Here is an 11,268-nt window from a genome sequence, read left to right on the forward strand (position 1 = left end):
GCACACTCAAAGTGACCGTCCTCCTCATTTCCTGACCACTGATGCTGGGTGTGAGAAAGAGACAGAGCTTTCATCCACTGTGAATAGCCTTTGACTGTGTCCTGCATTCTGCCTTCCGTGTTCTGCATTCTGCCTTCCGTGTTCCGTGTTCTGCATTCTGCCTTCCGTGTTCTGTGTTATGCATTCTACCTTCCGCGTTCCGTGTTCTGTCCTGCGTTATCTGTTCCGTGTTCTGCATTCTACCTTCCGCGTTCCGTGTTCTGCCCTGCGTTCTCTGTTCCGTGTTCTGCATTATGCCTTCCGTGTTCCGTGTTTTGCATTCTACCTTCCACGTTCCGTGTTCTGTCCTGCGTTCTCTGTTCCGTGTTCTGCATTCGTCCTTCCGTGTTCCGTGTTCTGCATTCTACCTTCCTAGTTCCGTGTTCTGTCCTGCGTTCTCTGTTCCGTGTCTTCTCTGTAGTGGAGGTAATCTGCAGGCTGACTCTGGACAGTCTGGGCACGTTTGGGCTGCATGATGCACTGAGATCAAGTGTTTGGCAAAGAACAATAAAACAACACATTAAGTTGTCATAACACTGAGAAAAAGTAGTCATGTATACAGACATGAAAAGAGCTCATGTATACACTCATTCACACACCTACAAACCACACACACACACTACTCTCTCTCTCTCCCTCTCTCTCTCTTTCTTCATCTTTCTCTCTCTCACTCTCTTGTTTGTGGGTGATGGAAGGTTTGGTGATTCGGTTCTCAGACCTCATTCTCATTCATATACTGTATGTTGGCAAGTTCCCATAATGCATGTCTACATATGCTGCATGTCCATACGGAGGCCATTTACAGAGTTGGAAACCAGGATAGGAGTGAGCATTACTCATCCCTGACTGCTGGTTTCCATCAAACAGCTGTCCACACACACACACACACACACACACACACACACACACACACACACACACACACACACACACAAAATGCTAACATATCCACACCGACATCTTAACATATGCTTTCACACATGCACACACATATATTCTCGAATTTCACACAAAACATGTACATCCGCTATGACATACTGGGGACATACACAGTAAACTGTATGCACACACACTCTCACACACATGCTAACACACATGCATGTACATGTATGCTCGCACATACGCACACACGCACGCACGCACGCACGCACGCACGCACAGTCGAGTCAGCTAATGTGTTCAGAACTAGCCAGACCACCTTCCCTTATCAGGCATGAAAACTCCTCACCTTTCGTGAAATTTGCCGTTTTGAATCCAAAATAGGGGACTTACGTGGTTCGCGCAGATCCGATGAGAAAATATTGGGGGGGGTATGGGGTTACAACTGAGTTTACAAATCACGCGCAGACACGAATGCGTTGTAAGACAAGAGCCCAATTAAAAACTTGTCTGATCCAGTAATGATTATGTGAATGCAGCCCCTATGCATTTAGCCTATTAAACAGTGGAAGCTAAATTTTGCCGCAGATGCAACGCGAACAGAACGCTATGCTGGAATAGCCTCCTGTCTGTGTGACTACAGATATATCGCCTGAAATGTGAGTCCCGGGAGAGATCATGGGAGAGATGCTTATTGATGTCACAGGTGGGCTAGTTGAAACGTTCAACTTCTGTCAGAAAAAGACGTTGAGATTGGTGTAGCAACGTAGCATAGGCTGTTGTTAAAGTTAGCAATATTGGACAGAAATATAGACACAACGAGTTCATTTGATGAAGAATACGTGCAGTTTTAGCCATCTAGATCGACAAAAGGTGAAGCAAATAGGCATACTTTATCAGTATAGCAAAAGCTAATGTGAATAACTAAATAGTTGAATTAAATGCTCCTAAACTGGGCTGGTGCGTTTTGTCGAGTTCAGAGACAAAAACAGTGTTTGACATGGCAATGCTGTCTTTTAAGAAACGCTCTGACACACTAGCCTGACACACTAGCACAATGCCACATTCTGTAAGTAGCCTAGCTGCAGGTTAAAACATTTCAAACCAATTTTACAAATTAAAGCCTAGTCTACCCTACCCAAGTTTATTTATTACCTGGTTTGGTCCAACAAATATTCAGACTTATCTTATTCAGACTTATTCTAATAGTCTACTATGAAGTGTCCCGTAGGCCTATGAAATCTTCAGAAATGTCTGATAACTTCAGGCACAAAGAAAGAAAACTCATGTAGATTACTGAGGAGGAGAGGAGGGCCAGGGTGAAGCATGTTGCCAAACAGCGCAAGTGGGCCCCTTCACACTTAGGCCCAAGCCAAAAAGAAGAAATAATAAGTATTTTTTTGTAAAAAAATAGTAATTTTGTAGTTTGTTTTCTTTATAAATCTCTGGTTTTAGGCAACTTCATACTCCATGGAAGCTATGCACTATTGGCAACAATGTCACTCGCGCTTGTTTTGCTATGAAACGGCCATTTCCCACTTTGCGCGCCCTTCTCACCTTTTTCACCCCTGACCTGTTTTCATGCCTGCTTATATATATATAAGTATATGTACTCTTTTGATCCCGTGAGGGAAATTTGGTCTGCATTTATCCCAATCCGTGAATTAGTGACACACACACAGTGAGGTGAAGCACACACTAATCCCGGCGCAGTGAGCTGCCTGCATCAACAGCGGCGCTCGGGGAGCAGTGAGGGTCAAGGGAGAAGAGATGAGAGGAGAGGAGAGGAGAAGAGAGGAGAGGAAAAACAAGGAGAGGAGAGGAGAAGAGAGGAGAGGAGAGGAGAGGAAAAGAAAGAAGAAGAGATGACAGAGAAAATAAGAAGACAGAGGAGAGGAGAAGAGAAGAGAAGAGAGGAGAGGAGAAGTGAGGAAAGGAGGGAGAAGAGAGGAGAGGAGAAGCAAGGAGAGGAGAGGAGAAGAGAGGAAAGGAGAGGAGAAGAGAGGAGAGGAGAGGACAGAGAAAAGAGAAAGAGAGAAAAGAGAAGAGAGGTAAAGAGAGGAGAGGAGGCATGCTCTTCTGCTGTTGTTGCTCTTCGTGTTTTCTGCAGGGTGAAATGGTGAAATTTGTCACAGTTGTCTCGTGGCACACACGGACACACACACCCACACACACACCCATACACACACATACACACACACACACACACACACACACACACACACACACACACACACACATACTGTGTCGCCGCACTGAGCAAGAAGTGTGTTGGCATCTGGGGTTTGTTTCCAAAGGGGGCATGATGCACAAGTTCTAGTTGACTGACTGTTTCATCATCCACAGCTTCCCCTCATAATAGCCACATCCTCAGTCTGGGTACCGACTACCAATTGCACTCCAGCTCAGTTTCTACTTCTCTCTCTCTCTCTCTCTCTCTCTCTCTCTCTCTGTCTCACCCTCTCTTTTCTCTCTGTCTTTTTTCTATCTCTCCTCTCACTCTATCTCTTCCTCTATCTGTCACCCTGTTTCTCTCTATCTCCATCATTCTCTCTCTTTCTCTCTCTTTCCTCCTCACTCTCTCTTCCTGTCTAAAAAGCCTGGCGTGTCATGTCACTTTCCCCTAGTTCCTTTCAGGAAGGTGAAAAGAAAGAAAAGAGAGAGAGAGAGAGAGAGAGAGAGAGAGAGAGAGAGAGAGAGAGAGAGAGAGAGAGAGAGAGAGAGAGAGAGAGAGAGAGAGAGAGAGAGAGGAGAGAGAGAGAGAGAGAGAGAGAGGGAAAGCTTGGATGGCAAGGCCTCGTCCTGAGCCAAATCCCCAGCTGGTGTTGGGTCTCAATGGAAGCGGGGGTCACAAGTCAAGTTTAACGTTACAGAGGTCAAGTCTCCATTCTCCAGTCTCAATTCTTAATGATCGAAATGATGAATATTGATGGCCCATCTGCATCTCACAGGGGCTTGATTTACTGAGTGGCTTTTGGGTAACCCGCTCCTGTATCTCTCTTTTTACCTGTCTGTCCATCATTTTCTCTCTCTCTGTCTATGTCTTTCAGTATCTTCTAAATCTAAAGTAATGATCTGTTTACATTGCAAACGTCTAATTCTTGAATGCAATAACAGTCCATAATTATTCAATAATAAATTCAAATATGAATGAATAAATATTATTTGCTGCTATGGCAATTGTATGGCAAGAGAGTGGTGGGCGTCTGCTCTGCTTGCAAAGCACATGATAGATGTGATAGATTTGAGGCTGGTAAATATCTAGAGTAAGCAGATGATGATGGATTGGACCTGGCCCAAATCTGGCAGTGATCCGGGCAGTTTACGACCTTGGTCGGATCGGTTCTCCAGTCAGCTGCAGTTTGGGTTCTCATTCACCGGACCTCTTGTATGTCTGCGAGTAATTTCCTCAGCATAAATATGTCTGATTGATTAATGTTGACATTACTTGGCAACCCAATCGTATGCTTGTGAAAAAAACAAACCTCTCACATTGCTTCGAGGAAGAGCGCCTTTTCTTTTTTATTCTACACCCAACTCTTTCATACAACCCTGATTATTATCTATTATTGCTCTACCTGCTTTGTGTGGAAATAGAATGTCTCTCCTGTGAGATAAAAATGGATTCAGCCAAGTACTATTTTTCCAAAGAGTGTATAAATTTGCCCTACCTGTTTCCATAAAAATGGATTATGAGAGGTGTTAGAGTCATAAAGTGGAAAAGCAGATGTCCTCCATCATTGGTTTATTTTCGTCTCTTCCATCCTTTCACTCCCTCTCTCTCCCTCTCTCTCTCTCCTTCTCTGTCTTTCTTTCTCTCTCTGTAGAACCGTCCCTGTCTAAATTATACCAATTACGTTTGCATCCATGAATGTTCCTCTATCTTCTCTAAGCAGTTTTTCAGGTGAATAACGAGGCAGTGCCTTTCCGATACTACTCTTCTCTGTCTCTTCTCTCTCAGTGCTTCTCCATTCTCTCTCTCTCTCTCTCTCTCCCTTACTGTTCCTCTGTGTCTCTCTCCCTTCTCACTCTCTCTGTTTCTACCCATGCCCCAGTTCAGTTAATCTGTTAATCCACAATCGATAACTGCCTCATCTCTTTTCCTAAGATAAAAGGCAGCTATCTGATGATTATGTTTCTCCCTGCACACATGCACACACACACACACACACACACACACACACACACACACACACACACACACACACACACTGTCTGTGAAGGGTGACTTGTTTTTTTCTCCCACATCTCTCTTGTATTCAAGACTTTCTCTATCTCTCTCTCACACGTCTTCCTCTGACCCCCCCCCCCATCTCTTGCTATTTCCCTCTCACTCCATTCCTCTCATTCCTTTCTCTCTCTCTCCTTCCTCTCTCTCCCTTTCTCCTCTCTCTCTCTTTCTCCTCTCTCTATCTCTCTTTCTCTCTTTTTGTTTTCGTCTGTATTGATTGCCTTTAGCCACAAGAGCCCTGGAGCTTCAAGCCCCCTCCCTCAGCCCACCAGCACGCCTTCTCTCTGTTCCAAAGGTGGAGTCATGTTGGAGAAAATTACAATTACAAATCCATACAACAGAATGTGTGCTGATTGAGCAGGGACCGTCACAGACTCCAGACCTTATTTACATGCAGAATGAGCTAAAGAAAACGTGTGCTCGCTAAAAGATGAAAAGGGCAATATCCCCCTCTGGCAAAACTAATTTAATAAATAAATATCAGAAGTAGAAGTACGTGAGTCAGTCCAAAAGAAAAAAAAAGTCATCCATCCCAGTACTTTCCCTGTCAGGCGACCATGACTGTTTCTCCAGAGAGTTGTGCAATGCTTCGCCTCCCCAGACCAGCAGGATGGGGGTTGTGGTTTTACGCGGCTTCATGTGGTTTCATGCTACTCTTCAGGCTTGAGCTGCTCTTCTGTTTCCTTTGTAAAGGAACACCCCTGACAATGGCTTTGAACCTGTGACCCAAGAGCCGGGGAGTGGGGGGTGTGGGGGTTCAGGGGCCCCCAGGGGTCAACGACATGTTTCGGCTCCTCTCTGTTTCCTGGCGTTTTGTGGTTATGCGAGCCCACACACACACACACACACACACACACACACACACACATACAACATCCCCCCACACACACACACACACACACTTTTTGGCTTCCTCTTCCTGTGAAGTAAACCCAAACTTGATGAGCTCCCCTTGTATTTTGAGAATGGTCTGATAACTGCATTGTGTAGATTGGATTCCATCACTAAAGGCTTGAGTATGCCTGCAGAAGGCCTTTCTATTCATTTTTCAAATGTCTTTGTTGTTCTTGCTTGTTGAGAATGATTTAGCCCTCCTTTTCATGTGTAAGTTATGTTTGTTGAAGAGCTGATCATTTCTTTAGTTTCCTGTTGGCTTTTAAAGTCCCCGTACTGTGGAATTTAAACACTACTACCCAGGGCCAAGCCATCAGTATTATTCAGATCGTAATGACTTCCTGTGCTCTACAGACACTCTGAGTTACCCCAACCTCTCTGCTGTTCACAGATAATTGATATCAGCATGTGTCAGTGTGTCTGAACACATTTACTCCTAGTCGCTATCAAAGTGCCTGTGTAAATTATCCTTTTTTTGCCTTTTTTTTTAGTCTTTCACCAAAGTCCCCCATCTCAGTCTGACAGCATGCAAGAAGATCAACACGATATCTTCAGCAACCCGATATGAGTATTAGGTCACTATGGCTGAGGTAGATATCCCATTGTTTCTGAAACCAATAACAGGGTCGTGCTCTTTTGATGCCGACAGCATGACCTGTTAGTAGAGATCAGAGCCTGAGTCTCCTTATCACAGGATGCTGATAGCAGGACTCTTTCTGAAACACAGACTTTGCATTAAAGATGGATGATAGAGTCAATCCAGCAGCTGGTACAGTATTAGAAGGGGATCTGGGTAAGGTTTTTGCCAGAGGTGAGAAACAGTAGCCTGCCGCTGAACTCGCTGAACGGCCGTATAGGCAGTGAGGTATTTACTGGACCACAAACACATTCTATTTTGGTTCAGCAAAGCATTAAATAAGGTCTAAATTTGTTATGGTTATTGTAAACTACATTTACATTTGTTTAAGTATCATTGCATCTGCACTACTTACTAAGGCAGTGTTTAGTATCTTGAGATCAGTCTTGAATTTCCCCTTGTTTTCTTGAATTTCCCCTTGGGGATCAATAAAGTATCTATCTATCTATCTATCTATCTATCTATCTATCTATCTATCTATCTATCTATCTATCTATCTATCTCTAGTAACCAAGGAAACCTTTGGTAGACTTTAGGCTTTTTGTCTGATTTTAAAGAGTGCTTTTGGATTTTAGTAGCTGCGCTTCAAGACTCTCCAGTGAATCCTTGTTCAATTTAACTGACTAAGAATTGAATGACAGATTGACACAGACACTCGAGCCAGATGTCTCTCACACGCCATTCCGAAGGCTGTGCATCTACCTCAGATATGCAGTTACATGGTGTCTCTTACACTCAATGGGAGTTACTACAAGCCTTCCTTTAGAGCAAAGCCCCTAAACAAGGTCTGGGGGTAAGATGAGAGGGAAATGTAATTTGTTTCCAGTGAAATGAAATAGTTTGGAGCTTACCTTCTTCTCTAATTCCACCTTTGAATTGTTGTTGGCTTGTTTTGGTCCAGTTATGATTCTATAACAGTGAAAGACAAATCACTCAAACACATTTCATTTGATGATCCAAATACTGTATTTTCCCCTATATATTGTGGGTTTAAGCCACATATCAGAGATGGATAGATGATTGGGCACAACAATGACAGCACAGAATGAGCATCCAGAAACGGCCAGCAGGGGGAATCGACTCCTTGTGTAGTGACTGGCCTCCTCTCCCACTTACACTCTCTCTCTCTCTCTCTCTCTCTCTCTCTCTCTCTCCCCCTCTCTCTCTCTCTCGCTCGCTCACATGCTGGGAATGCTGCAACCCTCTGGTGTATGTCTGGATAGCTCTCTCCCCGCTCTAGTCCCTCCTACCAGCCGTGAGAGAGAAGGAGGGGAGGGAGGGAGAGAGGGAGGGAGGGAAGGAGAGTGGTTAGAGCGTTCGCTACGCAGGACGAGCCCCCAAACCAGTGAGGGAGGGACACAGCGAGCGAGTGAGGGAGGAAACGAGCGACAGAGTGAGCGAGCTAGAAAGAAAGAGAGAGAGAGAGAGAGAGAGAGAGAGAGGCTGTTGGGAGGAGTGAGAGAGAGAGTGTGTGTGAGAGAGAGAGAGAGAGAGAGAGAGAGAGAGAGCAAGGCGTGTAGACACGGAGAAATAAAGAGCACATTAAGCAGGATAGGGAACGGAAAGGAACGTGGGGAACCTCAACCTGAACCTCAGTCAGCTTGGCTTACGGAGCACCGCGAAACATACTGCACACACACACACACACACACAGTCACAGGCATTGTTGTTGTGTTCTCTGGGCTTGGTTTTATTGTCGTCTGGGGGGAGACCTCTCCTTGTTATCCTGCCTGCAGAAAAAAGAGAGAGAGAGAGAGAGAGAGAAAAGCTACGGACTGCCGCGGAGAGCGTTTGAGTCTGACCGTCTGACTCTCCCCCCTCTCTCCTACTCGTCCTGCGTGCGCTCGCGTCCTCGGCCGTGCCGTCCTCTCCTCCTGCTGCTAGTGACAGACGCTGGGCAGAGAGAACAAAAAAAAAAAAAAAAAAGAAGGGATTCTCCGCTGCTCTTTTGGGTGGCTGTGCACGGACCGCTGAAAGGATCGGGATCGCTACGGTTGCACACACACACACACACACACACACACACGCATGTGTGTGTCTATGTGTGTGTGAGAGAGTGAGACGGGAGACACGAGAGGCTGCGTCCACTGCTCTGCTCATCCCAAAGTGCATCTGTCAGCGCACCTCTGTGGATATCAGCCGCCTAAGCGCACAGCGCCGAGCGCCCGGGATCACAAGCACGCCGCTGTGAACGAGAAGAGAGAGAGAGAGAGAGTCAGAGAGAGAGAGAGAGAGATTGAGTGCCCCTGCGTGCCGGTGTGTGTGTGTGTGAAAGAGGGACAGAACGAAGAGCAAGTGAAAACGAGAGAGAGAGAGAGAGAAATAGAGACAGAGAGTGTGAGAGAAAGATAGATACAGCGAGAGAGAGAGAGAGAGAGAGAGAGATTGAAGCAGTGGAGACGAGTGCGACAGCTTTAATAGAGAAGTGAACAGATCCCCCACCCCTCCTCCTGTCTTCCTCCTCTGCCTCCCTCGTTCTTTTTGCCCTCCTCTCCTCCTCCTCCTCCTCCTCCTCCCCCCCTCCTCTCTCTCTCCGTTCGGGTGCCAGCCAGCCAGCCAGCCAGCCGTCCAGAAGACACAGGAGCTGCCGCTGCCGTACCCCATCATCGCTGCCTCCGCTCTGCTGCTACCGCTACCACTGCCTCCTCCACCTGCTTCTCCTCTCCTCCTCCTCCCTCCTCCTCCTCCTCCTCCTCTTCCTCCTCTCTTCTCCACCTCTATCCCTCTGTCTTTCCTCCCTCCACACACACGCACACACACATACACTCTCGCTGGAAGCTGTTTCACACAGGCAGACGGAGCGACAGAGAGAGAAAGAGAGAGAGAGATAGCCCAAAAAAGAAAGAACGAAAGCAGAACCGTTCCTTTTGTCCTCCGCGTGCATCGCTCGTCGGGACTATTGTGTGGACTATTTGCGTGTCGGACTATCATCACTTTTCTGTGAGAGGACATCGACCACTGAGACTTCACGCATCACGGAAAAGCCGCTCGGAGCAGCTGTGCGCGCGTAAAGTGTCAAGGTGTGTATGAGTTAACTGTCACCACCCAGTCGCTTCTCTCGTCCTGCCATCGCGGACCTCTTAAAACACACCTGCTCGCACGAGTGACTGCCCGGTGCCTGGAGCCCGCACCAAGCGACGCAGACAGGAGTACACCAGCGGCTTTCTGTGCCGATCGGCGAGGTTGAAAGCGGATCGCTTATCCTCACCCTTCTCACGCGCGCACACACACACACACACACACACACTCTTTTCACGCACCTCCCGACGGCCAAACGGATTCCATCTACATGGGCAAGCGATTGGAGCAGCAACCAATGTACCCTCAGTACACCTATTACTACCCCCACTATCTCCAGACCAAGGTAGGCATCCACTACCACTCCCTCTCTCTCTTTCTCACTCTCCCTCTCTTCCTCTCTCCCCCTCTAGCTCTCGCTCCCTCACTCTCTCACTATTTGTGACCCTCTACTCTCAATCCTCTAGTTGAATTCATTCCATCTCTTTCTCTCCCTCTTTCATTATGTCACTCTATCTCACTACTGTAGTCTCTCTATCCTTCTGTCTAATTCTGTTTCTGCTTGTCTTCTTCTTTGACTGGTTTGAAATCTTTCTCTTTCACTACATCATTTTCTCACTCTTTGCCTCTCTCTATCATTCTCTCTCTCTCTGATTCTGGTTGTTTCTTCCCCTCCTCTCTCATTCTCTCTCCCTCTCTCTTTCCTTCCTCCTCTCCACCCTTCCCTCCGTTCCCTCTTTCCTTCTGTCCGGTCATGGTGATGAAGAGCTGGCCTTGGCAGTGATGGCTGGTGTGGCAGGTGTCTCTGTGGACTCCCATGTCGCCAGCAATGATAGCACGAGAAGTGTGCCGTGTCAAGTGTGTGTGTGTGTGTGTGTGTGTGTGTGTGTGTGTGTGTGTGTGTGTGTGTGTGTGTGTGTGTGTGTGTGTGTCTGTGTCTGTGTTTGTGTGCATGTGTGTGTGCATATTGTGTGTGTGTGTGTGTGTGTGTGTCTGTGTTTGTGTCTGTGTGTGCATATTTGTGTGTGTTTGAGTGTGTTTGTGTGTGCATGTGCATATGTGTGCCTTTGTGTGTGTGTGTGTGTGTGTGTGTGTGTGTGTATGTGCAGTACCTGTTGGTTATTGTCAGGGGGGGGGAGGTCCACAGCAGCAACCCAGCCATTGATTAAGTGTGTGTGTGTGTGTGTGTGTATATGTGTGTGTGTGTGTGTGTGTGTGTGTGAGCGGTGTCACCCCCATGAAATATTAAGCAGGCAGACAGGGGCACGGTATGCCAGAGTGCCCCGGCGAGGCGGGGTCTGAGGTTCCCTCTGATTGGCCATCTCGTGATGGATGACCGTGCGGGCAGGCGGGTTGGGTTGGCGTGGGGCTGGCGGGGTGCGGTGTCGCCGCTGGTGCCCAGGGCTGTTTGTTCCGCTGCCCGTCATTAACGCTAATGCCACAGCATGTTCATTAGACGAGCGGAGAGAGAGAGAGAGAGAGAGAGAGAGAGAGAGAGAGAGAGAGGAGAGAGTGCTGCTGCTGATTATTTGGCTGCTCTTCTGTAGGCTGAGGCTACACTGGTGGAGGT

At 47.1% G+C, this 11,268-nt stretch overlaps 1 protein-coding gene across 1 annotated transcript in view; it reads left to right on the forward strand.

Moving 5' to 3' along the window:
* The first annotated feature begins 8,992 nt into the window (after positions 1 to 8,992).
* LOC125284987 (RNA-binding motif, single-stranded-interacting protein 3-like) overlaps positions 8,993 to 11,268 on the forward strand; it is a 262,838-nt gene continuing 260,562 nt past the window's right edge. Inside the window, exon 1 of the mRNA XM_048229169.1 lies at positions 8,993 to 10,044. Within this exon, the coding sequence (XP_048085126.1) occupies positions 9,970 to 10,044 (75 nt within the window). The 5' untranslated portion in view covers positions 8,993 to 9,969. The remainder of the gene's footprint in view (positions 10,045 to 11,268) is intronic.

Source organism: Alosa alosa, chromosome 20 (genome assembly GCF_017589495.1).
Source record: "Alosa alosa isolate M-15738 ecotype Scorff River chromosome 20, AALO_Geno_1.1, whole genome shotgun sequence".
NCBI lineage: Eukaryota > Metazoa > Chordata > Actinopteri > Clupeiformes > Clupeidae > Alosa > Alosa alosa.